Raw genomic sequence first — 27,930 nt, forward strand, 5'->3', positions numbered from 1 at the left:
CACCTCTTACATACGGCTGACAGCTCCCTGTGGGCCGCCTTTCACGAGATACCCTACGCTTTTACTGTATTATATATACACGCAGCTGCTGCTCCTATCCTTGGACCCACAGCGTTGTTGTGCGGGAGCATGATTATCCTTTTTGAATCCAGTAGCCATGGCGTATCGGACCACCAATGGTGAATGTCAAATTCTATGATCAGAGACAGGAATGGATGAGATGGAGTGGTGGATGTGCGGATGGATGGAGGTGTAGGAAAGACAGACGTCTGGCTCGCCCAGACAGCCTGCATGCCTGCCTGCCAAAGCAGGGAACGGCGCGGGATTTCCTTCGGATTCTTCTTGGTTCTTTTGTCTCCTCTGCGTCGTCGTCGTTACACTAGAGATCTGCCACGGCTGACCCGACATATCCAAGGTACTTAATCCTCCTTTTGTATGGGTCTGCTTTGCCACTGCCTTTCACCTCTGAATTAGGCGCCACCGCTTGTTGCGCACTGCCATTGGGTTCGCGGGAGGACGGACGGACGGACAGACGGGTAGTCAGGGGTGCCAAAGAGCAAGCGCACAGGCTTGATGAATTGGGCGAGACATGCATAGAGCGAGACGCGTGAGGAGGCGGATGAGGCGCTAGGAAGGGCCCGCCAGCGTAACACACAACCAAGGGGAAAACCAAGACTTGGATTCAATCAAGACCCCTCTTGCCCAGTTGGAGGACCAGCAGCGTCAACGGTCGCCCCGACCGGCCCAACCGTTTGTTTTGCGTGTGTGTGGGTGTTGTGTGGCCGGGGAAATAAAAGAGTCAAACATGCTAGAGCCGTTTGTCCAACTACTAGCCAAACCAACCAAAAAAGATTTCCGTCCACATTGTCTCAAATCAGTCGAGCACAGGAACCGCCGGAAAAACGCCCGTTCCAACGCCCTGCCCATGCCTAAACGCCTGCGTGTCTATCGTCTGTACCGCCAAGTTTAGGAAACAGCTTCTACAGCGTACACTTATAGTCAAATCTGTTTTTTCTTCTTTTTTTTTTTTTTGCCCCTGTACCCTCGTCACTTGGTGATGGCGATCAACAAGACCAGAATCACTATCAACACGATGATGATGGTCATGCTCCAGTTCTCGCGGGCTCGGCGGCCCACCCGCGCCAGCCGCCTGCCCGCGCGATCGAGCTGCGACTGGTGCCTGTCAACGCCCTCCTCGACGTCGTCGAGCATCATGACGTGGCTGTCAAGCTCGTCGCCAATTTGCATACTCAACTCCCGTTGCCGGCCGATGCTTTCGCCCAGCCGGTCCAGCTGCTCATCTTGTTCTCGCAGCACATTCTTGTGGTAGGCGTGTATCTGTTGGTTTGAATATTGCGATTGGTCCTCGGCTTCTTCTTCGGATGGGTCGTCGCGGTAGGGAAAGAGAATGGCGCGATTGGGGTCGATCTCTTGAGCGTCGGGGTCCGTGTCGTCATCGGTAAAGCGAACGGCCTTGTTCTTGCTGGGGCGCGAGGCGGACATGGAGGAGCGGCTTTGAGCGGCGGCAAAATCAGACGCGAGCGAAGGGTTGTTGGGAGATGAGACTGTGTTGGAGGGAGGGGAGGCATTGGAGGCGGGCGCGTCGAATTGCGCGGATAGGTCCGAGTATTGCGAGCGCAGGCGAGAGACTTGGTCCTGGAGGGATCTGTCGTGGCGAGGAGGTTGGTGGTCAGCAGAGCAGGGCGGATGATGGAGCGGGATTGATTGGAACGTAGGGGCAGAGGTCGCGGGTTGCGATCCAAGGTAGTGGGTTGTGGATGGGTGTGGAGGGTGGGGTGACGGACTCGTCCGGGTTCTGGGAGAGCTGGGCTTCGAGGGCTCGGATGCCCGAGTCGAGCGACTCGAGCGAGCGGGAAATCTGGCCGTCGTGCGAGTTTGGGGCGAGGTTCAGAGACACGGCGCGTTGACGCTCCAGTAGCGACAGCTTGACGTGGTCTGCAAGGAGAAACAGCTGGGCCGGGTTGGCGGCCATGATGGTGGCTGAGGAGGTGACGAGCGAGGCGGTGGGTGGGCGAAGCAACGGGACGGGACAGGGAGGAGAAGAGGCCCAGGTGAAGAGAGCGCAGGGGCGGCAATCGGCGGTCAGCGGCGGTCGAGGGAGAATTTGCGATGATGGAGCGCTGGCGGTAGCAGAGACCTGAGGAATGTAAGGTGCGGAGCCGTGGTGTCGCACGTCAAGTCGGCAGTTCGGCGTCTGCCCGTCCCCGGATCATCCCGGACGGGCGCTAGCCCGCATGCGGCATGGGCACGGTCCCTTGGCAGCCTCCCGCCGACTCAACCGCAGCGGAACCTCACCTGCAGTCCCAAACTTCAGTCTGAGCAGCATTCCCTTTTGCTCTCTGTGCAACGCTCCCGACACGGCGCTTTATAATGCCTGTCCGTCCAGCTCCCGCCGTCTTGCCATCTTGACTTCCATCCACCCTTCATCATCGCCATGGCCGACGACCGCAGCTCTCGCAGCTCCAGCGCCTCAAGCCGCGCAGACACTCCGCTGCTGCAGGCCAGCACCGCCGTTTCCATCGAAAACACCGACGACCTGCGTGAGCTGATCGGTGACGAGCCCCCGGAGCTTATCGTCGGCGCTCCACCCAGTGCCCCGTCTCCTCTCGAACTCCGCGCCTTGACGTCACAGGCTGGCAGGGCCCAGTCCTTGACGCCTGCAGACTACCGCCAGCTCGACCTGGTCCACCCACCAAACGAGAACCTCATTTGCCGCATTTGTCTGTCACCCTATGTCAAGCCAAGGATCCTGACCTGCGAGCACACCTTTTGCGAGGACTGCCTCGACCAGCACATTCAAACCTCCATCCGCCAAAATGACTACGGCAACCGTGCAAAGTGCCCTACCTGTCGCCGCACCCTCGACCTCACTACCGAGCCGTACGATGTCTCCAGAATTATCACAAACATGCTGGATGAGATGGTGGTCAACTGCCCCAGCGGCTCTCTGGGCTGCCAGTGGTCTGGCCAAAGGGGTGACGTGCAAGATCACCTTCACTACTCTTGCCACTACCGAATGGTCGACTGCTCTGCCCGCCACTGCCAGCACCCAGTCATGGCCAAAGATGTCGAAAAGGGATGTATGCACACCGATGTCTCTTGTGAGCATTGCGGTGAGCGTATGATGGAGATTGAACTCGAGGTAAGCGCCCTAGTCTTCCTTGTACGACTCGTAGCTGACCCCATTACTTCAAAGAATCACCAGCTGAGGCTCTGCACCAACCTTGTTGACAAGTGCCACTTGTGCGACGCTGACGTTGTCCGCCGCCTTATCCAATCCCATGTTCAGAACGACTGCCTCAAGGCCACTGTTGCTTGTCCCGGCCAGGAGCTAGGCTGCGATGTCAAGGCCCCCAGGGAGCACATGGCTGGTCATGAAAAGACTTGCACCATGGTAAAGATGCGTCCCGTTTTCCAGAACATGAAGAGCAGGCAAGAGACTCTTGAATCGGAAAATTCGAGACTTCGTCGCACCGTGGAGCATCTTCGCAGCAGCCAAAACGCTTTCGAGAACACAATCAACGACATGCAGACCATGGTTGCTTTGCCTCTTGGGGGTGCAGGCCATGACAATGCTGATGAGCTGGGTAATCCCGACTCCGAAACAGTCCATCAAATGATTGAACAGCACGAAGCGTTGCGCAACGAAGTCTCTCGTCTACACGTCGCCATTGCTGAGGCTGAAGCGCGCACCAACATGCAGCTACAAAATGAGATACTTCGACTCAACACGGAAATGGCTCGCTCCGAGGCTGCCATTGTCGCCATGCGAACACAGCAGCAATGGCTCATCAATACACGTCGCCAAGCAATTGCAAGCCAGATCCGCAGCAACTCGACAACATCAAGTTCGACCTCGGGTACTTCTCGTGGCTCGGACACTGCAAGCGGCTCCCGTGCCGGCAACGTCAGTGCCGTTGGCAGCTCTTCCGCCTCGAGTTCCAGCGCTCCTTCTACGGCTCGCCGACTGAGCGACACACTTCGCCAGGAGACCAAGCTTTAGTGCTACCTTCCAGCGTCTCTCAACACGAAGAACTCTGTCATAATTCGCGAGCAGAGCCTCTCATTCACTCATCTTTCCATCCATCACGTTGGGCTTCCTTCAGATACCCCTACGGTTTTCCCACGCTCGGAGCATAGCTACTCGGGGACTTTTTCTCCTCCTTTTTCATTTGACTTTCAGTATGGATTTCGGGCGCATAAAATGGAATCATGAGACATGAAGGTCAGAAACGCCGCTGGACGGGAATTGGACCTCGCTACCGTATGAGCAGCATACCTTATGGGACAGACTGGACTATCTGGCGAATCTTTGGTGGCTTTTTCCTGATTACTTTTCTTTCTCATATGGCTACCACACGCCGCTTAGACTTGATAGGCCCTCGCGGGCTACATTTTCTTTTTTGCTTTCTCTTTGCTCTGTAGGGAACGGGCAGGGACTACGGGTTTTCAACCTTTTTGCCCATGAATGAATGAGACATCTTAACAATCCCTTTTCTCAAACCGTGAGACTTGAGCCGTCTACTGGCTCTCGTGGCCATGGTAGAGAGAGATAGAACGAGAGAAATTGGAGCGAGGGGTAGAAAGAGACGGACAGGATGGACGTCGTTGGTCTCGGTCGGCTACTTCCGGCCATCCATCTCTTTACCTACATGTACCTGGATTGAACCCGCTCACTCATCCCTTGAGTGTCCAATGGACCGGTCGCGTCCATTCCACACTACTCGCCCTACTCCCGACGTTTTCTTCCCAAAGTCAAGTCGAGATTAGATGTTTCATTTCCACCCCCCTTTACATCTTTGGCGCCCCTCGTGTCGGAGCGTGCGTGCGGCACATGTGGTGTGGTTAGGTATGCGAGATGCTGACCCCCCGCGCGTGGCATGCGTCGTTTCTTTGTTCTTCACTTTGGTACGTGGATGCCCCCCATGTCCCCGCAATGCTTCTGTGTAGCTCCATTATTGTCATTCGAGTCCGGAGAGAGTGCCTCAAGGCAGGGTACGTTTGATGTTTAGGAACTTAGGGGTATGTTTGTCTGTTTGTTCATTGATGCTGTTGATGCTGCTGCTGCTGCCGCCGCCACCGCGGCCAGTCTGTCTATCTAGGATGACGTGAAGATACCGTGGTATCAGAGGAAACGAAATGAGAAAAATTGAGAAATGCAGCCTCCAGAGTCTCTTCTAACTTTTAGTTTTGCGCGTGGCCCGGCCCTCAGTCGGACCGCCGCGTCGTCGTCAACGTACTCCAGTAGGTCGTCATAAATCCAACCAACCGCCCCCCTTTTTGCCATGATCCGTCGTCATCACAGTCATCGCCATCGCGTCATCATTCCCGAGTGCCGAATGAAGAAGAGAAAAGAAAAGTCATGTTGTGCATCTACTGCGTCGGCTCTTTTCTTTTCCGCGACTCCTCCTTCTCCTTCTCGCCCTCCTGCATCTCCACGTCGTTCTCGTACCCCTCGACCTTGATGTCCCTGAGGCCAAGGTCCTCCTCTTCTTCCTCGGTGCGCTGGTAGTCCTCGACCGTCATTTGGGCGTCGGGCTCGGGCGCCGCGAAGCTCTGCACGTAACTGCTGGCGAGCGGGTCCTCGAGGACAATTGTGAATGTGGCGCTGCCGCTAATGGCGTTGTCCAATTCCGCAAAGAAGGCGTCCCAGCGCGCCTTGGTCGTTGTGTCGATCGAGTCGTGGTTCGCTTCGCTGTCGCCGTAGATGTTGCTGTGCAGGTCGTCGCGGATGTTGCTCAGCAGACCCTCGACCGTGGTGAAGCGGCCTCCCAACGTTCCCGGCTCGACTTGGAGATTCAGTTCTGGGCAGCTCATGGCGCAAGACTCGGCCTTGAGAATGTCGCGCGAGAGGTCCTCCTTGCTGGAAACCTTGAGGGTGATGCGCCGACCCTTGTCCGGCACTTCGCCGCCCGTCTTGACTTCGTTGCTTCGGTAGCCGCAGTGGTCGCAGACGGTGCTCATGAGCACGACTTGCTTGAAGTAGGGGATATTGACCATCTTCATGTTGGTCGCGCAGGACTTGGTGCAGCCGGGGCAGCTGGCCGGGAACGAGTAGACCTGGTTCTCGACAATGTCGTCTTCATCGACGTTGTTGACCATGGGCCGTTCAGGTGCCTTGGGGTACATCTGGTTGGCTTGGTACTCGGGGCGGATGGTGGGCTCTGGTGCAGCAGTGGGCTCAGCAGCACCTTCGGCATTGGCGGTGAGGCCAAGTGCTTCGTTTTGTTCGGGCGATCTCGCATAGTCATTCTTGACGAGCTTTCCAGCGCTGTCGTTGACAGACGGTTGGATCCACGAGTTGCCCGCAGCGTCATCCAAGGAAACAAGCAGCGGGAACCTCTGGCCCTCGAACATTTTTTGCAGCGTGTCCAGAATCTCTTGAATTTTGGCAGCCACCTCTGGCACAAGTTGTCTCCGCTCCTCCTGCTTCTGCTCCAAATCGCCGTGAATCATGCGCAAGATACCCTCGACGTTGGTCAACTGGCCACGACCCGGTGGAATCTCGAGGTCAATGTCCTCTACTCTGAACACGGAAGTATCGCTCTTGATGACTTGGCGGTTGAGGTCCTCTGTCGTCTCAAGCTTGAAAGTGTACTTTGCGCCGCGCGGTTGGATTTCGCCAGCAGGTTGGATTTCGGCGTTTTTGAAGCCGCAGTTGGGGCAATCGAAGGACATGATGACGATTTCGCGAAAGTAAGGAATCCTGGTGAGCAGGAGCTTTGTAGTGCCCTAACGGAAAGTCAGTGAACTTTTTGTTGCGAATTCGCAGCGTGACGTACGTCCTCGTGGCAGTTCATGCACAGACTGTCAATTTCCTCGACGAGTTTTGAGGGTTCACCGTCAGTCGTCATGTCTGCGCTGGCTTCCTGGACTTTTCGGCCCATGTCCTCGAAGAGGTCCTGCGCGAGGCTCTTTCCTGGGACCGACATGGTGAATTTGGCTTGCGCGGACTGGTTTGTTGGTGTTTGTTTTGCGCGAAAAGAAAGGTTCCAGTGAAATTGTCGAGTGCCAATAATATGCGCAAGGGTATGTGGCAAGAAAAGGGCGGTGGTGGAGGTCGAGCGCAGGGTTTGAACGATGAGTCTTGGGCTTAGCAAGCCGTCCGGAGTCGAGAGAAGATTCCAGTGCGAAAAGTTATGACGCGCAGCCGAGCCCCGCCTTGGGCCGTGCGTTGGGTTGAGGCTGGGACCCTTCGTTCGAGGTCATGTCGACGCGCAAAAATATCGCATTTCACGCGCTGCGCATGAGGTCCATCAGGTCGAGCCCGAAGCCTTGCGATGCTGGTTTGTTTTCCTTCCTGCTGCTTGCCAACATGGCTTGAAGCCCTCCCTTCCGCGCCTTGGCCCGCTTCTTGCTGCCGACATTGGCCACGCTGGACACCGGTCTTTCCGCAACGGGTTCCACGCCGCTCTCAGACGTCTCTGCTGCTGCGTCGTGGGTTCCCTTTTTCATCTTGTTCATCCTCGCCTTTGGCGTGGGCAGTGGGATGCGGGTTTCGCTGTGGCATTTGGAGCAGACGTAGACCTTTTCCTTGCCATCGCCACCCTTGACAGCTTTCCGGGTGCCTTTTTGCTTTGAAATACGCCCATTCGCTCCATTATCCTGCACTGCAGCAGGCTGCTTCCGCTCTTGCAAAATTCTGCAAGAGTGACCCGGAATCAGAATGGTCCCACAAGCGCCGCATACTTCCCGTCTTCGCAATTCTGGGACAGCCATGCCATTCTCCACCAGGAGCCGGTCATGCTGAGCCTCGAGGAACGAAGAGGTTTCTGGCGCCCCAAAAGACAGCAGGCGGGCCGAGTCGTCGAGAAATCTGAGTCGCGCTGAAAAGTCTTTCGTCTCCATTGCAGGTGTTTTCAGTGCCTTTCGCGATCATGCACTGGTGGTCGACGGTAGAGATGTGCGAATTAGCCAGATGAGGGTCGTGGTGTCGAAGAAAGCCCAGCGGAAGCGTGCAAGGTGGGAGATAATTATTTGGCCAGGTCCCTGCCCTGGCGGCGATCTCCCGAGATGAAAACCTCCGCGGGCGCGACCCGCACGTCCCCTCGTCGCGTCAACCTTGACAGTCATCGTAACGGAACCCTCTTAGGTTCTGCTTTGCCATGGACGCCAACGACCGAGACAGCATCGACTACCATGAGATGAACGCCTTGCGCGTTGCCGTAGAAGGCTGTGTAAGTTTTGCTCAGATGCTATTCGTGTGGGACAAGGCTAACGCTTCTCGCCAGGGCCATGGCACCCTTCATTCCATTTACGCTTCAATCGCGCAGACTTGCAAGAAGAAAGGATGGCACGACGGTGTCGACCTTCTCATCATAGGCGGCGACTTTCAAGTATACATCTCGTCAAATTCTTCCAAACCCGTATCTCTGACCTCTTCAGGCAGTCCGCAACAGTCAAGACCTGAAATGCATGGCCGTCCCGCCCAAATACCGACATCTCGGAGACTTTCACGAATATTACTCGGGCAAACGCACAGCGCCCTACCTTACCATTTTCGTTGGCGGCAACCATGAAGCAAGCAACCACTGCTCGGAGCTTTTCTACGGCGGCTGGGCAGCACCAAACATATACTACATGGGAGCAGCCAACCTAGTTCGGCTAGGCCCCTTGCGGATAGCTGGTCTTTCTGGTATTTTCAAGCCATATGAGTACAGGAAGCCTCACTATGAGCGGCTGCCCTACCATGAGGACGAGGTCAAGAGCGTCTACCACGTCCGCGAATGGGACACCCGGAAGCTATTGCAAATAAGAACACAGGTTGACATTGGGATAAGCCACGATTGGCCCAGGGGTGTTGAGTGGCTGGGAAACTACCAGTCACTTTTCGGTCAGAAGCCATACTTCCGCGCCGACGCTGAATCTGGTCGGCTTGGAAGCGTTCCCGCAAAGCTCGTGATGGAGCGATTGCGGCCTTCGCATTGGTTCAGTGCTCATCTGCACTGTAAATATGCAGCCACTGTCAATCATGACAAAGCTTCGCAGGTTGGCGAACAGGTCACTCAGCCAGCTGCGATCGAAGCACCACAGAAGAATGCCGACGAGATTGATCTAGATATGGACTTGGACGCAGAAGCTCCGACAGCACAGGACAACCCGAATTCAAAAGCTCAAGTGAATAGCACGGACGAAATTGAACTAGAAGTGGACGAAGACGACAACATTGCACAAGTCGAGTCCAAACCAGTAGCTCGGGGCAACAATGAGGAAGAAATTGAGCTGGACGTGGACGAAGATGCAGCTGGACACGGGAACACTCAGACAAGCACCACCAAGGACCCCAACGATGCAACAGGCATAGGTGCAGGTGCTGACGAAGTACCGGAGGAACTCAGAGCGCAACTACCAGCATCATTTGCACGTCCCGAAGAACCAAGCAAACCAGTGCCTCTGCCCTTCCCCAACGCCATCCAAAACAAACAAACCAAATTCCTCGCACTTGACAAGTGCCTCCCACGCCGCGACTTCCTTCAACTCGTCGAGATCCCACCCATTTCCACGACGGAATGCACCTTTGCGAGGCCGCTGCGCCTCTGCTACGACAAGGAATGGCTGGCCATTACGCGCGCCTTCGCGCCTGATCTCGTCGTAGGCGACCGCAACCACCGCGTCCCCGCCGACAAGGGTGAAGCGCACTACCGCCCACTCATTGAGGAGCACGAGGCCTGGGTCGAGGAGCATATCGTACAGAAGGGCAAGATGGAGATTCCGACGCACTTTGAGTTGACAGCGGAGCCTGAGGCGCCGGGACTAGACACATCGGGTCTCCCGCTCGAGTACACGAATCCGCACACCAAGGAGTTTTGCGATATGCTCCAGATCCCGGTCCCGTTCGACTCGACGCTGGAAGAGAGGTTGGCAAGAAAGGAGAAGGGTGATGCGGAGCAGGGGCAATTTGACGGTGGTGGACGCGGAGGAGGACGCGGAGGCCATCACAGAGGTGGTCGTGGTAGGGGTAGGGGAAGAGGCAGAGGTAGAGGTAGAGGTGGCCGATGGTAGCCAATGTGAAAATCAAGGGTCGTAAGTCATTGGCCTGCTAATCTTTCGTGCCAAGTGGTATCAAGATGAATCAGGCAAGTAGTTCACTATCAAGTCTCGTTTTACCACACGCCTCACTCTTGGATTTATATAGCAGCAACCCCCACAGCTTCTCCAACAAAATCCATCGTGGTGCAGCGGTAGCCCGCCAGTCCAAACACCACGGCAGTCAGTGCCATCCTTGACCTGATGGACTAGGTCCTTGATTGGCCCGCAATGTCCGGATCTGGGATGGGGGACCCCCTGGCTGTCTCCTGGTTCGGCAAGCCTGGACGGCTGTGATGGCTGTACAGTGTTACGAAAGACTGGAGACCCGAGTTCGACTCTCGACGATGGAACCCTTTTTAAACAAGTGAGCATTGGCTCGGCCATCTCCTTTCTTTCCTCTTTTTGCTGATGTTGACCGTGAATTCTTGGCCGAGGTTCTGGATAAATACGAGCACAACCGACGCAGACGACACTAGTGTTTTCGAACGCGCTGTCAAATTATACTATCTATCTTCAAATTCTAAGCACTAGCCTGCACCTCCCTGACCCTCTCCCTCTCCTCACCGCCCCCTTTGCCCTCCCTGGTCGTCGTCTGTTCAACTTCGACCTCACCCCTTGCCTTCGCCGCGCCCACCAGATCCGCGCCCCTCTCAACGTGATTGCTGCCGCCAAAGAGGACGTCAATCTCCTCGAGGGCGACCTTCTTGGTCTCGGGGATGCAGAACCACGTAAAGACGGCCAGTAGCGCGTCGATGCCGGCAAACATGTAGAAGGCGTAGAAGCCGCAGTTGTCGAGGAACGTCGGGAAGAATTGCTGTACGATGGCGTTGGCCACGTTTTGCGTCTGCGATGCCATGCCCACGGCTTGCGCGCGCACGTTCATGCTGAAGACTTCGCTCGTCCAGATCCACACTGTGGCGCCCCATGAGGGCTTGTCTGTGGTGCGTGTTAGCTTGGAAAGTGAAGGGCACAGTGGGTGTCGAATGACGTGGCAGATTTTGGCACCGTGACTGGCTGCCTGGGTAAGGGGTTCGGACAGGACTTACAGAAAAAGGCAAAAAGGAACATGAGAAAGACGATGGCGACGCCGACACCATGGGTCTTGGTGCCGTCCGCACCGGTTGGAGTCTGCGTTTCAACGCTGGCGACGATGATCATGCACAAAGACATGCCCAGCGCGCCGACAATGAGCAAAAACTTGCGGCCGAAGCGGTCGACGGTCCAAGCAGCATTGAGAGTGAACAGAATACCAAAGGTGGCGTTGAGTGCGTTGATGAGGGCAATCTGCGAACTTCCCTTGCCAAACACCTTTTGGTAGACGAGGGTCGAGTACGAGTTGAGCGAGCCCTGACCTGTGATTTGCTGCCCGGCGTTGAGCACCAGTGCAAGAAGCAGCCGCTTGCGCACGCTGCGGTCGCGCCACAGCGCCGAGTAGCCGCTCGAAATGGCTTCACGCTCGAACTCGATGGCCTCGCGGATGGCGAGGATCTCGGTCTCAACGGCCTCGTCCGTGTCGCGGACTTTGCTCAGACTGGCACGGGCCTGCTCTACCTTGTCGCCATGTTGGATGTACCAGCGCGGAGTCTCGGGGATGAAGTACAGCTGCGCGATGATGAGCACCGGCATCAGCAACTGGAAGATGACGACCATGCGCCAGTCCCAGTCACCCAGCCGCTCGGAGTGCTCCTGGCACCCGTAGTTGACCCAGTAGGCGATGAAGGAGCCGACGCTGTAGAACATTTGCCAGAATGCCATGATGGTACCGCGGATCTCGGACGGGCAGAGCTCGCCAATGTAAATGGGGCCAGCCGCTGAGTGGGAGCTGCGTCAGAGAGGGTCTTGTTTGGAAACAGTCGCGCCATGGACTTACTCAATGCGAGACCTTGACCGAGACCAATGAGCACTCGGCCTCCAATAAAGGCTCCAATGTTTCCTTTGGGCGCAAACGCCTGGATGAAGGTCGCAACGACAACGAGGAAAGATCCGGCAGCCATGCCTACTCGGCGGCCGAAGTAATCCGCCACAGGTCCGCCAAAGAAGAAGCCTCCCACGATGGCACCGACGGTGTAGGCCGTGTTGACAGCTCCTTGAGTTTGCGAGTTCTTGAAATCCGTTAGGGAGCGTTCATGAGCCGAGAGAGTCTGTACACACGGGGTGATCGAACCACTCCAACCAATTGTCAGAGCCGAGGACGGCGTTGAAGACGGAAGCGTCGTAGCCATAGAGCACCATGCATGATGCTGCGACGAGAGATATGTACCTTTCTCAGGGGTTAGTCATTTCCAGAGATTATTGTTAGAAACGCACCAGTTGTACGCTCTCTTTGCTGTCATAAGCCCCATCTTGGAAATCGGATTCTGTCTTCCTCACGACGAGACAAAGTGACAAAGTGCTGGCAATCTGGAAGAGAGGCTTGGATGTCCAGGATGAGACCAGAAAGATGAGCGTCTCGAAAGCCGTCCCGTTGGAGAAGAAAGGGCCAAGCTCGAGCAGACCAAGGGCATCTATATAGCCGCATGGTAGCATCCCAAACATGGGGTCATCTAGTGGGTGCGCCACTTGGGTCAGCATCCCATTCCGCACAAGAATGCAGACTGCAGGGCATCCGTCCGGCCGCAATCTTTCCGTGCAACGGCAGGCTGGGAAAGTGTCGGCTGCCAATGAGGGGCAGGAGACTCGTTGGGTGGAGCGACAGACGACCTGTGCGGGTGGGTCTGCTACGTCCAGATGCAAAATCCGGGGCCCCAGGAGGCGCGGAACGGGCGTGGTGGAACCTGGTCTATCATCTTACTCCGCATTCTGGCTTTTCGTTCCTCCACACGAAGGTGGTCATGGTCGATGGTCCACGCGCAGGATGGCGGGATGGCTTCGAAGCGACAGAGGATGAATACCGTTCTGCAGGCACAAAACATGACTGGCGTGGCAAAGCTGACAACTGCAATCAATAGAAGCGACGCTTAGCGCAGGTGGCATAAACCAATCTATTCGTGTGGATACCGGAGATGTTGCTGTCACCGGCTAGGGCCTGATGCATGTAGACTAGTTTGTAGTACGCTTGTCGTTTCTTTTCTTACCCAACTCGTTTCTTGATTTTCCCTCTGATACACCTAAGCAATCATCAGTCAATATTGCTTAGAACCCCAGATTGGCGTCGTGAAAGGCGCGTGGCCAGCAGCAAGCGAAGCGGACAAACATCCTGGCAGCGCAAGAGAAAATCCACCAATGGTCCGTCTCGAGATTTGCCAGGTTGGAAAAGCTCGGGCGGGTCTCGACTTTGTTGCACGGCAGCCGGCTCGACTTTGGTGTGGGCATGCAGTGCGATTGCTGATTGAAGGCAGCTAAATGTTAGAATCCACAACGCCACCCGCGGCCAAGTATGGCGGGCGAAGGGCTGAAAAGCTTGGTGTTTGGCAGGCGTTCGGCTGAAAGAAGCAATGAAGTAGCCGCGGATCCTGCGGACGTTCTGGATGAGATTGTTGCGATTATAGAGCATCCATCAGCAACTCGTGGTTCTCTCCCTCCCTTGTGGTCGAGCGACAATGGTCAAAGAAATGGATCAACGGAAGCCGAAAATCTGAAGGCTTGGGTGTCGTTGAAGCAACAAGACGTCAACCCCTCGCAAAACGTAGGGAGGCTTTCCCTTCTCGGCCTAGCGTTTTTCCCCGCCACGACGACAAGATCTTTGGTCACCGACAGATCAAGGCCTACCTGGTCTTTGTTTGTAACGCCATGACCGTTGATGTTTTTCAACTCACAGGAGTTGTTCGACTGCGCTCATGCTTCCGGCCCCCATGAAACAATGGCCAATTCGGACTGGTACCAATTTTGGCGCTTACCAGTGACTCAGACCCGTTGACCGCAACACAAGACAAAAACCATCACCAAACTCGAACTGCCAACTCTAGAGGCTTTGGTGATCCACCAAGCATTCATTGACACGCCATGGCGCACACGACAGGAGACGAAGAAATGGCCGACTTCATACCGTTCGAGGCCGACGATTCTGCCCAAACCCATCAGGATCAGACGAACAGTCGAGCCCAGGGAATTTCAGCCAAATCCCAGTTTCATGAGATGCATCCGGATATCACCCTGTACACTGATAAATGTGTCTGCGGGCGTTACTTCAATTCGAAAAAAGCTCAGAGAGCGCACCAAAATGCCACCGGCCACGGAGCATGCGTTTGCGGAGAGGCTTTCCCGACGTACCAGGACCTTCACCGACATCGATACGAGGCCGTCCATTTTCTTCGGTGCACCTGCAGCAGACTCTGGGGCTCTACTCAGCATCTGCTGTCGCATCAACGACTAGAACACCACTCGGGATACTGGGATACTAAAAAGGGCAGCCTCAAGACCACGGCACTCGAAAGCAACACCCTCGACGAAGTCCTGTGCGTTTGTGGCGGCCAAATGAAAGATGATGGCTCGAATGCTCCTCTTCAGTGCACATGTGGCCGCGTCTTTGTCGACAGTTACACGCCGGCGAGGGCAGAGTGGCCTCCAGATACCACGGTCTTCACATGTTCAAACTGCAGCCGGCACTTTGACACATGGGAAGAAATGTGGAGCCACCAATTGTTTATACACCATCCTTGCATCTCCTGCTACACCATTTTCATCTGCGAAACCCGGCTGATTGAACACCAACGGGCGACGGGGCATTGCCACTGCGGAGCTTGCAACGAGCAATTCATGACGCCAGACCGCCTGCGCCAGCACCTCCTCGACACGCACGGCGTCAGCCGCAGCGAGATATTTCAAGACGCTGCCACTGAAGAGCGTCCGCTGAGCTACCACGTTCGTACTCCTCCCGCACCCCACGGCAACGACGCCACGGGAGCCTCCACGCCCGTCTATAAAGGCGGTTTCAAGTCAGGCGCCAACTTTATGCACATCAACCTGCGCTGCCGAGTCTGTGCCCAGGAATTTACATCGCCAAAGACACTGCACGACCACCGCACCCGCGGCTGGCACGACCCGTTCGCCAGCGTCAGCTGCCCCTTCAATGGCAGCGCCGGTAGTGCCCACTTTTGCTCTGACGACCGTACGTACCCTTCAGTCTCGGGTCTCTTGCACCATCTTGAGTCGGGAGGGTGCGGTTCGGGCATCACGCTGGCGGGCCTGAACACCGCGTTGCGGGGCGGCACGCTCGAGCAATACATACTGCCATCCTACCAGCATTCCACGCCCGTGAGCACCACGGCCGCGCTCTCGGAGCGCCAAATCACAGAACTATGCAACCAAGCCGAAGCGACCGCGCTGCTCACGGCCAACGGTGGGATCAAACTAGCCTGCCCAATCTGCCAGACTGCCGCAGCAGACGCGGCCGCCGCCCTAACCATAGCCGAGCAACAATACATCAAGAAACCGAGGCCAAAAACGTTCCCCACCAAGGCACAGCTTAAGGCGCATATCTCCCTGTTCAACCACACGCCGCGCTTCCTGACGTACCCGCCGTTTGTGGCGCTGCCGCCGACCAAGTCGACGCGCAAGGCCGACTTTGGCGCGTGGAGTGGGCTGGCGCACTCGCTTGAGACGCTGCTGTGTGCGGGTGAGGTGGGCGGCGTGCAAGAGGCGCTGGATTGCATTGAGCAGAGGTTGAGGGTCCTGGCGGTGAACCGCGATGAGGAGGCTGATAGGATGGTTGATTGAGCTGTCAGGGTTGAAGACAGTACTTGGTGAGGGGATGTGGTGTCAGTGGAAAAAGTTGGGAGACGAACCTGGATTTCTGAGAGCGAGAGACGTCGACGTGGGTACTGTGAAGATCAAAATATTTGGGTTGGTAGAGGTAAAAATAGAGTCGCTTTCTCCTTTTCTTTTCTTTTTCTGGGAAAATCAATGGAGAATTCGTGCTTCCCAAGCTGCGCGAACGGGAAGCACTGCTGCTTCGAAAGGAGGTCGACAAGGCAGAGAGCTCCGCCCATCTACAGATGGGCATAGGGAGCAGTCTTGCCCGTGAGGTGGTAGTGGTGGTATACGTGCCCCCTTTTTTATTCCCACTTGCCAGCACAAGAATTCGCTCCCACACCAAAACTCCAACAGGGTATCAAATTATCGACGCGTCTCCAACACACCAGTCCAAGTTCCCAGCTACACCTTGAACTCAGCTGCCCTGCCCTTCCCCTTGTCTCTCACCATATCCTCTTTCTCAATCGCCTCGACTCGCTTCATTATCTCAGCCTTCCACGCCTTGAAGTCCCTCCGTCTCTCCTCGCTCAGGTAGTCGACGCTATCCTGCATCATGGTCCCCAAGCCACCGCGGAGTGACGACGAATCCGCCCTGCTCTGCTTCAACGGCGTCGACGCGCTCTTGTCGCCAGCGCCTCCAGCCGCCGAGCTGCGCCGCCGGCGGCGATTGCGCTCATCAGACAGCACCGCGCCCGGCGCGTCCGTCATCTCGACGTCGCTGTCTTCGTCCCTAGCATTTGTGTCGTCTTCTGACTCCTCGCCATCGTCGCCACCAACGCCCACGCCAACGCCCTCGCCCACGTTCCTCCACCACTCCTGCGCCTCGTCGACCCACTTCTCCTCGGCCGCCCGGGTTACCATGACGTCGATTTGATTAATCAGGGCCTTCTTGTCGTTGCCGTTGGCATATCCACCGTCCATGAGCACCGCGACTGCCTTGTCGCGGCGCGCGTCGTGCTCAGCCTTCTCTGTTGCGCGGCCTACCATGCGCACTGAGACGAAGAACATCAGCGCCACAACGAGCGCAGAAATGTCGCTGTCAGCGATGCCGTCGCCCACCCTCTTCGCACGCGCCGCTTCTCGCGTCGGCCGGCCGCGTGTCCCCGAAGGCGGCATCGAGGACGGGGAGCCTACTAGACGGAGGACGGAGCGCAGCCCGGAGTAGACGTGCGGCACCGCGGCGGGCGCGTCGAGCTTCTTGCACAGCGTTCGTATCAACGGCATGCTCCACTCCGGGGGCTCGCTGTAGTCCACCGCGTCTGTTGCCGCTGCTCTGGAGCGCGGCGTCCGTCGCTTGCTCGGCGTCGTCGCCTCGACTCCTTGCACGTCATCCTCTGCGTCGCCTGCTGCCATGGCGGCCCGGCTTCGCCTCCCTGTGCTCGTCGGCGTGTTCGCAACGCTGCCTCCTGCGCGGCTGTATCCCATTTGTTGTTGCTGTTGTTTGCGCGGTGTGCCGACGCCATTGAGCGCATTCTCAAAGTAGCTGTACACTTTCTTGTACGTGCGCGGTGCGACGGGCGGTCGGGGTTGTATTGCGGGCAGGTTGAGTCGTTGCTTGAGCCTGTCGCGTTTTCCCTCTGATTAGCTTGGTTCGTATGCGTTGATGGATCAAACTGCTTTGTGTACCTCTCGCACGCCAGATGTGCACATGCATACGTCCGCGCAATTTCCTCCTCAGACTTCAGACTCGACGCTTTGCTGCGCGACTGAGCGAGCAACGACGAAGCTAGTGTGGTAAGTTCCGGTGGAAGTGGGCCATTGTGTGAAGGAATTAGGCCAGCGAGGGCCTGTTCGAGGGGTCTGCTCATCGTTGCGACTCGGGTTGGGGGTTGCAGGTGGATAGACGTTGGTGTCGCGGTTGTTGTCCGGGTTGGACGTGGGGAAAGCTTAGGCGCGGGAGCAACCCAAGGAAGGCGCGCTGGCGCGCAGTCAGGTGTGAGCTTCTCAACTGGCCGATCCCTGTCTACGACAGCATTTCTGATCAGATTTCTTTGGCAACATGTATCTTGTGGTATTATATAGATCATCTTTCTTCTGGTACTATTAGTGAGTGCATTGAAGCAAGCAACCAAGGCCAGGCATCAACTGCGGGTATCTCTTCGCCCGAAAGAGAGACGGAGCAAACGAGCAAAAAGCAAACCAACAACACATGAATAATACATAGAGAGCGACAGCCTAACATGACAGCCTTGTCCAGCAAGTGGTTTCTAAATTTTGCAGGTGATGGGTTGGGGCGCGTCAAGCAAAGACTGACGTAAATCAACAAGGGGATACTCGCGCCGGCAAATGCTTTCTTTCCAACCGCAGCCTGTAAGCCAAATCCACCTGGGCAGAGCCCTTAGCAGCCCCCGAAGCACCAAGATACCTATGCGCGGGCATGCAGTAACACAAGGAAATATTCATAAAGAATGTCGTCAATCTCCCCCTATGCACGCCACAAGACTTCTTCGTCTAGGGGCATTGGAGTGAGACTCCTGGTCTCGTCATCGTCGTAATCTTCGTCTTCTGTATCCTTTGAGGAGGTAAAGGACCTGGATGATGCCATGGTCTCTGGCGTGGTCGGAGTTGGTGGCGTGATGTTGACACCTTGAGGTACGACCATGTCGGTGAGCTGTGCTTCTTGAGGTAGCTGGTCAAAATCTGGTTGCTCCTGCTCTTGCTCTCGCGACGTTGTTTCAGTGATCTCGGCGTCATTCCCGACTTCGTCGACTTTCTTCAGTCTACCGGCTCTCAACTCCTCTCGCTGCTTCATGATATCTCGTTCTCTGTCCATGGCTTTTGCCCTGCGCTCCTCGACATCCTTTCTCTTGACCACCTTCTTCAGCGCCTCGCTGGCTTGAATCAGACCGTCGATGCTAATGGCGTGATTGGTCATCTGCTGGTTGATGTAGTGGTAAACGGCGCCGGGATTGTCGCATTCGACTAGTGACTTTTCGTTGAGCTTGAGAAGAGCCAGAGCAACCTGGAACAAAAAGGTGCTGCCATCATGCATACACAAGACCACGTCCCATACGCGGAACAAGGCTTCTGCTGAAAGGCAGTCGGTAAAGACAGAGAGGAACCATTGGAACGTCAAAGCCTCGAGCTCGATGCCTAGCGCGTCAAAGTGCTGTGAGAGCTTCGGAAGCAATTCCGCGACATACTGCCTCAGCACGACCTGATCGGCACGAGAGGCCAGTAAGGAATGGTCGTAGTAGGACTCGGGAAGAATATTTTCAATCATGGTGGCGAGCACCCAGAAAGCATCCTCGGCAGTCGGCATGATGAGTAGTAGACAGGCGGTGATCAGATTCATACCCTGGCAGTAGCCGACAGAGAGGTTGCGACGCGAATAGGCGACAAGGACCTCGTTAAGCTTGTGGACACCAGCGCCTTTGCGGAAAAAGATGTTGTCGGTGAGCGTGCGGTTGATGTCCATCTGGATTTGAGAAACCACTGTTGGGTCATCGACTCCGTTGGCGACTAGATCCTCGTAATAACCGGGCACCCTCATTGCAGCAGCGCCGCTGCATTCCGCCCAGATCTTTGCGCGATACGCGACGGGGATGCCACTTAGAACAAGATTCCTAAACTCCTTCCATTTGGCTCGTCCGACTTTTCCTTTGTTGCCAGCCCCTGCGATGCCGACAATCTCACCATCAGTAAGCAATGTCTCCGGCATGGCAAGCTTGGCACGTCCCTCATTTGCTGCCACAGCATCTCCATCACGCTTACGCTCTGCACGGACTTTGCGGAGAAAGTCATTCCATTTGACTGTCTTTTCTCGCTGGAGTGAGTCATGCAGCTCTGTAAGCTGTTCAAGGAGAACTTTGACGGGATCAGGCTGAGGGCTTCCGAGAATTCTCGATGGACTTGCTGGTCCGCTGATAGAAGGCCGAGCGAGTTCAGCATGAGCAGACGTCTCGTGAGACGGTGATGGCTCTGGATTGCTGCTCAGAGCTGGATAAGACCCAGACTTGGAGACCACTAATTGGGATGCCGCCTTGGGAGTATCATCCGCGTCAATCACGGTGATTGGTGCGGCCGACGGAGTGTGAGACAGCAACTCGGTCGGAAATGTTGCGGTCTTCAGATAGTCTTGCCAACCCTTGGCTTTGAGAGTCTCCTCATCTAAAGAGCGTATGCTTGGCGGACGTGCCTCTGTCGCTTCTTGGGCGGCCTGTTCACCTTCGAGGTGCGTCTTCAGGCTCTCTCGAGCTTTGCCAACCACTTCAGATTTGGCATGAGGGCGGGTCCCTCGGATAGCAGCACCCGCAGCTTCGGCTTGTCTCCTTTTTCGCTTTTGATCGTAGATGAAACCGAACCTGTCCGTCAAGAACTCGGCACTTTCGCTCATGTTATGCAAAGGCATCAAGGTCGGCGGCCTGGACTCCTCGGGCAAAATCATGTCCATCTCGACCGGCCCAATGTTACTCGGCGTCCTCTGCATCGGAGCCGGACTGCCCAGACTTGAAGCCTTGCTACGCGCAGAATCTGGAGGCAGGCTCTTGATTGTGCCATTTGGTCCAAGCGAAGCTCTCGAAGGTCGAGCACGTGGACCGCTAGGCTTTGGCGTGGGTCCAGTGGCCTTGGTCGACTCCATCGAAGTGGTACGCGTAAACCGGTTGGAATTCTGCCCGTTTGCAGTAGGCCGTCCTCTCAAACTGGCCAGTTTGTCGCCTTCGCGAGTTTGGTTGTTGCCAGCCACCAACCGCAAAGCCCAGGAGGCGACCGAGCCCGAGGATCTACGAGAGGACGCCGAAGCCTCTTCTTCGCTGTCAACCCGCTTGACTCCACCTTTGCCTTTGGTCTGCGGTGGCGGCATAAAGGTCTCGCCACTGAGCGCCTTTCTGGATCCACTTGAGGCTCTTGAGCGCGGTTGAGATGTTGATTCTTCATCGTGATTGCTTGCAACGCTCGGAGTCGTGCTAGGCAGCTTGCTCGTGGATCCGCTGAACACATAGCTCTTCCAGCTTTTGGAGTCCTTTTGTTTGGTCGTCCCAAAGTCGCCCGAGGTGACTGAAAGATTGTCCCCTAAGGTCGGAAAAGCAGTCACAGAAGAGTCGTCCTCGACTTGCGGCATCGACTCCCTCTCCCCATCGTGTTGCTCTGCTAGTGCCTGGGCGACATGAGCGTCGATGGGATCTTCCGGGTGCACCCCGTCCGCTTCACCTATGCTTTGCCTTTTCCGGCCAGCATCGCCGGATTCGCCTGCCACGTTGTGCGGACCACGTTCAAGGCCCCGCAGCCGTTTTTCAATGTCCAAATTCGAAACCTCGCACTCCTGCAACATTTTCCTCAGCAGTCTCTCCCGCTCTTCTGCCTTTCGCCGCAGCGCCGTCATCTGAGCGTCGCGTTGGGCCAGGTCAGTGGCCAGTTGCTTGATCAGGTCGACGGCGCCGTGCCGAGCAACCATGCGCTCAATGGAGTCATGGCTCGCATGATGCAGATTGCCCGGCACACTTGCAGAATCGCGCGGGGTATCATCGAAAAGGGCGGAGCGACCGTTTGACGTCGGGGTCGCTGCCAACAAGCTCCCAACTATCGACTTTGGCGGCTTGGATGCTTTGCGCAAGGTGGGAGGGTCTGGAAGGCCCGGTGTATGTAGCGAGGCGGGCGAGGGCGTCTGCGGGTGTTCTTGGTCGTTTGCGAGCGTGGCGATGGGGGAGACTTCGGGGGACGGGGAAAGCGAAGGAAACGAGGTCAGGCTCTTGTCGTCCGAGGGCGTGCCCGCTGCTTTGGCCAACGAGGCATTGGAGGCAGCTTTTCGAGGTCGCGTGCGTCTAGCGGTGGAGGATTTGCGGCTGCTCGAAGAAGCAGAGTTGGTCGAGGAGGTGCGGTAGAGGCGTTCGTCGCTCAAAGTATCCATCGGCGACCATGGACGGGTGTGTTGAGGGGAGTTGGCGTCGAATAGTTGCTGGCGTCGGCGTACAGGACATGCAGGGTGAGTTCAGCGCCGCAGTCTCTGCGTCATTTGTGCTGGGATGGGTTGCGGAGGCGGAGGCGGAGGCGGAGGCCGAGGACGGGTAGAGGTGAGAGACGAGGCGCGAGAACGAAGAGGGAGAAAAAAAAATCGGCAAGGGAGCATTCGAGGGAGCGACGGGCAAATATGGGCGGGAATGTCGCGAGACGATAAACAAGCAACAGCCGACGGCTCGTTGGGTCGATGTTGGTTTTGGTTTATGCGTCAGGTCCGCCGGCGGTCGATGGAGTGGCCATGGTCCAGTCCAGTCCGGCGCCAACCAGAGCCAGCAGTTGCCCCCCCGCCGTCCCCACCGGCGTCTCGACACAACTCAATCTGAGCCCTACCAAATCGACATCGCCTTCGCTACGCTTGAAACTTTTTGTTTTCTTCTTCCTCCCCTCCTCTTTGCTCTTCCATGTCTCTCAGCGACGAGGATGCCGCCGCCTTGGCCATCGCCCAGCTTGAGCGCCTCAGCAAGCCCCAGCTTTCGGCTGCCGACTCAATCGCGCGCCTCTTGGGCAACCAGGCCGATCCCTTTGCCGACATCCACCAGCTCTTCGCCCTTTTCGACTCGCTCTACTTTCGTGACCTCCTCCTTCCGCGCGTCGAGGTCTCCTGGTCACCGCGTTTGACACTGTAGGTTCGCCCTCTGGCCTGTTCTGTTGCTCTGCCTTCCCTATTCTTAGCCCCGACCCTTGGACCCTCTCCGCCTGTCTGCCCGGTGATCATTGCGCGCGCAATCCGTCCTCCAGGCAATCCTCAAGGCAGCCTTGGGTCCATCGTGTGTTGGCTTTGACGTGCGCCTGACCTGCTCCCGTCTCATCACCACCCACGCGTCCCGCCGCCCCGGCAGTGTTTCGAATGTCAACTTTGCAAAACACACGACGCAGCAAGCCGCATGCTGCCAAGGCCTCATCCAAACTCTAGCAGGGCACGCATAGAGACATTGACCTGGACGTGAGGCTTGCTGCCAAAAGTCCCGCCACACAATTGAAGTTTACGCGAGCGGGCCACGGATATCCTATGTCTTTCCTTGCAGGCACCCGAATGCTCCTCGTTACACCAAGCCGAGGAGGCATGAATGCTTATTGTTTCTACCCAAACAAGGAGAAACTTTTTTTTCTTTTTTCTTTTTCCTTCTGTCGTGTGCCATGGCTGTTGGCAGCCATCCGGGATACGGCCACATGTCAACATCCACATGGGGAGCTCTTGGCATCTCACTATTTTAGCGAATCACGCCTTGACCAATAACAAACCAATTCGCGCGGGCTCCAGCTAACCCATGTGCCTATTCAATAGTTGCGCCGGCATTTGTGAACTCTTCAAAGATTCAAACGGTCACTTCACACGCATACGGCTCAAGCTGTCGGAGCCCTTGTTGAAGTTTCGGCGTCGTTCCGACACGATCAACACGCTGCTACATGAATCGATACATGCCTACTTCTTCGTCACTTCCTCCTGGCGTCATTCTAGGAATGACGACCCTTCAGGCCACGGCACAGGCTTTCAGATGCTGGCCTCAGCCATCAACGTCCATGGCGGCTATGAAATTTCAATTTACCACACTTTCCATGACGAGGTCGACAGCTATCGAACCCACGTCTGGAAATGTAATGGTCCATGCCGCGACAAGCCGCCTTATTTCGGCCTCGTCAAACGAAGCATGAACCGGGCTCCTGGCAAAAGCGACTACTGGTGGGCAAGGCATGAGTCTCAGTGTGGCGGAACCTATACCAAGATTGCCGAACCAGAATTGAATGCTAAGCAGCTCAAAGCTCTCAGCGCCAAAGCTAGGGCTGGAAAGCAAAACAACAAGATTGACAGCTGGGTCAAACAAGACTCGGAATCTGCCGACTCGAAACCAAAAGAGGCATCTCCTGAAGCTGGACCTGCAAAGGTCAGCAAGCCGAAAAGAAGGCTCAGCGAGGGCGAAGATGCTCCTCAGAAACCTAAGAAGATAATGTTGCAATGCCCAATCTGCAATGCTCTCGTTACGGAAAAAGACGTCAACGAACACCTCGATTCTGTGCACGGGACTTGACGATCTGCATGATCCGCCGACAGATCACGAGAGCTCCCTACGCGCAATTGTGGCAGCATACGAAAGCTCCTTCGTCATGAACGATAGAGAAGCAATGCTCCATGGGTGCAGCGGTAGCCCAGGAGCCATTATTTTTCATTTCATCTTCTCAACGCCCACTGAACTTCGAGGACCGACTCTTGACCGTCAAATAAAGTGCTCCGTGATCGTCATCGGAGACCAAACTTTGAGTGGCAGGAGGATGTGCGCAATCTGCACTATTATTGAGTAAGGCAGCTTTTCGGCATGGAAAATACCGCCTGCTCTTTTTTCGCTTTCTTCTTCGGACACGACCCTCCTGTACAGTGGCCAGGATCCATGGGTGGTATCTTCGGAAAGCTTGTCAACGGTGCAGGTTTGACGACATGAGTCTGTCGATGGCAGATGGTGTTTCCCTCTGCTGTTGGGGCCTAAGCGAGGTCATCTCATACATCTCGGTCGGCACCGAAGACGGCTCCACACTCGACCGACCAACCGACAACCGAACGACGGCGGCCAACATGAGAAGAGATCACGGAAGTCACAATGACTGCTGTCAAGTCAATACCCAGCAGTTGTGCTATCATAGCTAGACCGTCTCCAAGTATCCATTTTCGCGTTGAATATAAGCTTATCTTGACGGTTCCTGGCGGCAGCTGGGTATCCGCTGCGCAAGATTTCGACAAGGGTTTGTAGGAGAATGCGAGTACGGCCGCCGGTGTGCAGACCCCGCTGATAGCAACGCAGGACTGCTATACACGCCAGCACGTTATGGACTCGCCGAACTACCTGCCGCATAAGGTGAAGCGCGGCGCTCTCGTGTGGCTTCTGTCGAGGATGGTTAAGCTTCCCCAAGCTTTGCTGAGCGTCGCCTTGTCCCTCGCGTGACTGAACCCTGTGATTGCGGCGGTCCAATGCCAGAGCTTTGAGCGACGGGCATGCGACCATGAATGAGTCCATGACTGCCGCCCGCATCGGTCCGCCGCAGCTACCGACCTGCTCGTCCTGGGATATTTCGCCGTTATCACCCTCCCAACGACATCTATCCGCATTTGATCTTGGCAGCGCTACGGCCCGCTCGTACCGTAGTTGATTATGGGCACTGACCTTGTAGAATGCTACCTCGCAAGAGTCGACTTGAATGGTATGCTCGAGCCCACATCCTGGTCGACATTCCACCAGCGGCCTGTCTTTCTCCATTCAGAAGCTGCCAACGGGCCTCTAGAAGCGACGCCTATGTCGATCTATCACAAAGGCGCCTGTCCGCATGTCTACCACAAAACCACTGGCTGTGTGTCAAATCTGGAGCGTGCTGATAGTGCAGGTACCGCGGGATATCACCCCAAAAGAGCAGCTTCTAAATTATGCGCCTGTCTTCGGTGCTGGCGCCGCCGTGACTTTTTGTCTAATCGGAAAAAAGATGGCTCACAATGGAAGCTACTCTACCCCTCAAGCCTCCCACTTACCACGCCGTAGGTGAATTTCACTTCGCTTGGCGCGATGGCGAAAGTAGCCGATGTGTGGATACCACATGGGTTACCGCCACCGACATGGAGGGCTTGGGGGACTGTCGACTCTCGATCACAGGACTATAAATCTAGAGACTCAACCACAGTGTCAAATCCATCGCAGCATCCAGTCTCATTCTCAGCAACTCCTCGGTCAGAAATCCCGCCAGCGCCTCAGCCAGTTCAATCTCAGGTCAAACGACTTCAAACAAATCTTCAAGATGCAATTCACCGCCGCCTTTGCTGCCGCCGTCCTCTCGGCCACCACGGTCCTTGCTGCTCCCCAGCCCATGGGCCATGGCCTCGAGGCTCGCATGGCTGCCCGCCGCGGCGCGAACTTGAACCACCTCTCGCAGCCCATCAAGAAGAATGGCAAGACTGCCCAGATTGCTGGCGTCAACGCGACGGCCAACGCACCCACCAAGACCGAGGTCGAGTACAGCTCGAACTGGGCTGGCGCCGTCATCGAGGAGCCTCCCTCTGGCACCTTCACGGCCGTCTCGGGCAAGTTCACTGTTCCGACTCCCGGCGTCCCCAGCGGCAGCAGCGGCGCTGGAGAGTACGCGTAAGTCTCTCACTTCCAACCCATCGATACTTGAACTCTCTCCTAACACGAACAGCGCCTCGGCCTGGGTTGGCATCGACGGTGATACCTATGGCAACGCCATTCTCCAGACCGGCGTCGACTTTTACGCCACCAGCAGTGGCTCGTACAGCTTCGACGCCTGGTACGAGGTGAGCAGTGAGCCCAATCCTTCAACAGCGAGCAAAAACACTGACAATCACAACCAAAGTGGTACCCTGACTACGCCTACAACTTCGACGGCATCGACATCAGCGTCGGCGACGTCATCACCGTGACGGTCGAGTCGTCGAGCAGCAGCGCGGGCACGGCCGTCGTCGAGAACGAGACCACCGGCCAGCGCGTCAGCAAGTCTCTGACTGCCCCCGAGAGCTCGGCCACGCTGGGCGGCCAGAACGCCGAGTGGATCGTCGAGGACTTTGAGTCCAACGGCTCCCTCGTCTCCTTCGCCGACTTTGGCTCCGTCACCTTCACCGACGCCACGGCCGAGACGAGCTCTGGCGGTTCTTACGGCCCTTCGGACGGCTCCGTCATCGAAATTGAGCAGGGCAGCACTGTCCTCACTTCTGTCTCTGTCGGATCCGGCGAGGTCACCGTCAGCTACACTGGTTAACTGGCTGCCGTCAAAAGCAAAGCTCACCGCCCAGTGCCTTCCTGGCTCTTGCGCGGGTAGCAACATCGACCGCCTTGCGTGGCGCTGACAAGCTGAACTGAGCTGGTACATTGGGACAATGCTGCACATAGAAAGCAAGAAGGAGCACGAGGGGGAGAAAAAGAGATGAGACTAGATTTCCAAGAAAAAGACGGGAAAGAGAAGCGCGTAGAACGGATGGGCGGAAGACTGGTCTCCTAGCTGAACTCTTTTACTTTCTCATTTTTCCTTCCACCACTCCTTTTCTCTCGTTCATGTACATACATGATCTTCGTTGAACATATACATCTGCTTTTGGGGCCCCTCACACATCTGCTCGAAGCCTGATGCTGCTGCGTGTTGTGCTTTTAGCTAACCAGCAGATCCTTCTCCTGCGAGAGTGACTGCAGAAACAGGATGCAGCAGCGGTGTCGTCAGACAGCGACCAAAGGCTTGGAAGCGGTGACAATAACAGCCGACTCGCCCGCCTCTCCAACAGTGTCAAGAAAAAAGAACATCGGGTGTGCAAAGACACAAGGAACTTTCATTCGAAGATACTCCGGGCACAGGCACTTCGCACGAAGCCAACACCACATGCCATTGTCTTCCTTGCGCTACCGGGCGGACCGCCCCCTGGCCACCTCAGCGCTCCCCTCACCTGTGGACCCACCCAAACAAAAAACGCACCGCCCACCCGCCCAATCAACGAGCCAAACAAAAAAAGGGCAAAACGTACAACAGCCGGGATTCGCTGCTGGTCACCCACGCAACTACTAATCGGCCGCAAGGTAGCTTATCTATGGAAGAGCGGACGGGGTTCCGAGTTTTCTACCTGCTATGATCGTACGTGGAAAATTTAGTGCAAGTTTGCGTTTATAATCTGTGTCACTGCTTGGTGCGGGAACTTCGAGATTCTGGCGACTTGTGTCAAGTGGCCAATGCTTTGGTTTTGCGAGGAAGGAGAGCATTGGGTGTGTGAGATGTAGGTATACGACTTGGTGATTCGCGACTGGGAATGCCTTGGTGACAACTGTTGCTGAAGTGCTTCAAGCCTTCGCGAATGGACCTGGACGTCAACCACTGCGTCGAGTTAACAGACAAGCTCATGTACCTCGGGCATGGATAGATTCCACCACCTTCATGTGTGCCAATGGACTTCAAGCTGCATGGCCGAAGCGACGAGAATGGGGGCGGTGTGAATGACGAAGGTGACAAAGAAGATGAGGGTGGTGGTCAAGGCGAACCGGGACCAAGGCTGGGCCTTCATATTTGTTGGATGTCGAGGCCTTCGAGTCGCCGAGGTGGACGATGGATAAGCAAACAACTAAACACCGCTCGAGGAAGAAAGTATGTACAGAGGAAGAGAAAAGTACGTCATTCGTGTTGAATTACCCACACCACACCCATAAAACCTCCCTCATTCATCAGATCCACCCATCCAGCACTCCACCCGTCTGTACGGGT

At 56.1% G+C, this 27,930-nt stretch overlaps 12 protein-coding genes across 12 annotated transcripts; 5 read left to right on the forward strand and 7 right to left on the reverse strand.

The window, feature by feature from the left end:
- Positions 1-1,047: 1,047 nt before the first annotated feature.
- Positions 1,048-1,993, reverse strand: J3D65DRAFT_554582 (uncharacterized protein; the record flags this gene model as incomplete). Its single annotated transcript, XM_066797191.1, has 2 exons — positions 1,048-1,666; positions 1,806-1,993. 2 exons carry the CDS (start codon positions 1,991-1,993, stop codon positions 1,048-1,050), a joined length of 807 nt encoding a protein of 268 aa, XP_066654589.1.
- A 462-nt stretch (positions 1,994-2,455) lies between these two features.
- Positions 2,456-4,024, forward strand: J3D65DRAFT_554408 (uncharacterized protein; the record flags this gene model as incomplete). The annotated part of the gene is made up of 2 exons (XM_066797181.1): positions 2,456-3,163; positions 3,218-4,024. 2 exons carry the CDS (start codon positions 2,456-2,458, stop codon positions 4,022-4,024), a joined length of 1,515 nt encoding a protein of 504 aa, XP_066654590.1.
- Positions 4,025-5,394: 1,370 nt separating this feature from the next.
- Positions 5,395-6,953, reverse strand: J3D65DRAFT_554132 (zinc finger protein-like protein zpr1; the record flags this gene model as incomplete). The annotated part of the gene is made up of 2 exons (XM_066797166.1): positions 5,395-6,753; positions 6,804-6,953. 2 exons carry the CDS (start codon positions 6,951-6,953, stop codon positions 5,395-5,397), a joined length of 1,509 nt encoding a protein of 502 aa, XP_066654591.1.
- Positions 6,954-6,977: 24 nt separating this feature from the next.
- Positions 6,978-8,063, reverse strand: J3D65DRAFT_406832 (uncharacterized protein). Its single transcript, XM_066795971.1, has one exon. The coding sequence runs from the start codon at positions 7,867-7,869 to the stop codon at positions 7,255-7,257; it is 615 nt and encodes a 204-aa protein (XP_066654592.1). The 5' UTR covers positions 7,870-8,063; the 3' UTR covers positions 6,978-7,254.
- On the forward strand, positions 7,999-10,297 carry J3D65DRAFT_406873 (lariat debranching enzyme, C-terminal domain-containing protein). Its single transcript, XM_066795973.1, has 3 exons — positions 7,999-8,198; positions 8,253-8,357; positions 8,407-10,297. The coding sequence occupies exons 1-3, from the start codon at positions 8,127-8,129 to the stop codon at positions 10,021-10,023; spliced, it is 1,794 nt and encodes a 597-aa protein (XP_066654593.1). The 5' UTR covers positions 7,999-8,126; the 3' UTR covers positions 10,024-10,297.
- A 229-nt stretch (positions 10,298-10,526) lies between these two features.
- Positions 10,527-12,511, reverse strand: J3D65DRAFT_627678 (MFS sugar transporter-like protein). Its single transcript, XM_066800562.1, has 5 exons — positions 12,358-12,511; positions 12,202-12,310; positions 11,921-12,152; positions 11,097-11,861; positions 10,527-10,986 (listed from the first exon to the last, which is right to left on the reverse strand). The coding sequence occupies exons 1-5, from the start codon at positions 12,390-12,392 to the stop codon at positions 10,571-10,573; spliced, it is 1,557 nt and encodes a 518-aa protein (XP_066654594.1). The 5' UTR covers positions 12,393-12,511; the 3' UTR covers positions 10,527-10,570.
- Positions 12,512-13,742: 1,231 nt separating this feature from the next.
- Positions 13,743-15,924, forward strand: J3D65DRAFT_406961 (uncharacterized protein). The gene is made up of 2 exons (XM_066795974.1): positions 13,743-13,866; positions 13,919-15,924. The coding sequence occupies exon 2, from the start codon at positions 13,993-13,995 to the stop codon at positions 15,703-15,705; it is 1,713 nt and encodes a 570-aa protein (XP_066654595.1). The 5' UTR covers positions 13,743-13,866; positions 13,919-13,992; the 3' UTR covers positions 15,706-15,924.
- On the reverse strand, positions 15,831-17,602 carry J3D65DRAFT_627685 (origin recognition complex, subunit 6). Its single transcript, XM_066800563.1, has 2 exons — positions 17,368-17,602; positions 15,831-17,302 (listed from the first exon to the last, which is right to left on the reverse strand). Exons 1-2 carry the CDS (start codon positions 17,547-17,549, stop codon positions 16,144-16,146), a joined length of 1,341 nt encoding a protein of 446 aa, XP_066654596.1. The 5' UTR covers positions 17,550-17,602; the 3' UTR covers positions 15,831-16,143.
- Positions 17,603-17,734: 132 nt separating this feature from the next.
- Positions 17,735-22,060, reverse strand: J3D65DRAFT_627687 (rab-GTPase-TBC domain-containing protein). Its single transcript, XM_066800564.1, has one exon. It carries the CDS (start codon positions 21,587-21,589, stop codon positions 18,167-18,169), a length of 3,423 nt encoding a protein of 1,140 aa, XP_066654597.1. The 5' UTR covers positions 21,590-22,060; the 3' UTR covers positions 17,735-18,166.
- On the forward strand, positions 21,955-24,016 carry J3D65DRAFT_407117 (SprT-like family-domain-containing protein). The gene is made up of 2 exons (XM_066795977.1): positions 21,955-22,321; positions 22,985-24,016. The coding sequence occupies exons 1-2, from the start codon at positions 22,101-22,103 to the stop codon at positions 23,724-23,726; spliced, it is 963 nt and encodes a 320-aa protein (XP_066654598.1). The 5' UTR covers positions 21,955-22,100; the 3' UTR covers positions 23,727-24,016.
- J3D65DRAFT_407005 (uncharacterized protein) lies at positions 24,016-25,094 on the reverse strand. Its single transcript, XM_066795975.1, has one exon. The coding sequence runs from the start codon at positions 24,942-24,944 to the stop codon at positions 24,306-24,308; it is 639 nt and encodes a 212-aa protein (XP_066654599.1). The 5' UTR covers positions 24,945-25,094; the 3' UTR covers positions 24,016-24,305.
- Positions 25,095-25,473: 379 nt separating this feature from the next.
- Positions 25,474-26,448, forward strand: J3D65DRAFT_603926 (peptidase A4 family-domain-containing protein; the record flags this gene model as incomplete). The annotated part of the gene is made up of 3 exons (XM_066798240.1): positions 25,474-25,817; positions 25,873-25,987; positions 26,047-26,448. The coding sequence occupies 3 exons, from the start codon at positions 25,474-25,476 to the stop codon at positions 26,446-26,448; spliced, it is 861 nt and encodes a 286-aa protein (XP_066654600.1).
- Between the last annotated feature and the right edge of the window lie 1,482 nt (positions 26,449-27,930).

Source organism: Phyllosticta citribraziliensis, assembly GCF_038025025.1.
Source record: "Phyllosticta citribraziliensis strain CPC 17464 chromosome Unknown J3D65scaffold_7, whole genome shotgun sequence".
Classification (NCBI taxonomy): domain Eukaryota; kingdom Fungi; phylum Ascomycota; class Dothideomycetes; order Botryosphaeriales; family Phyllostictaceae; genus Phyllosticta; species Phyllosticta citribraziliensis.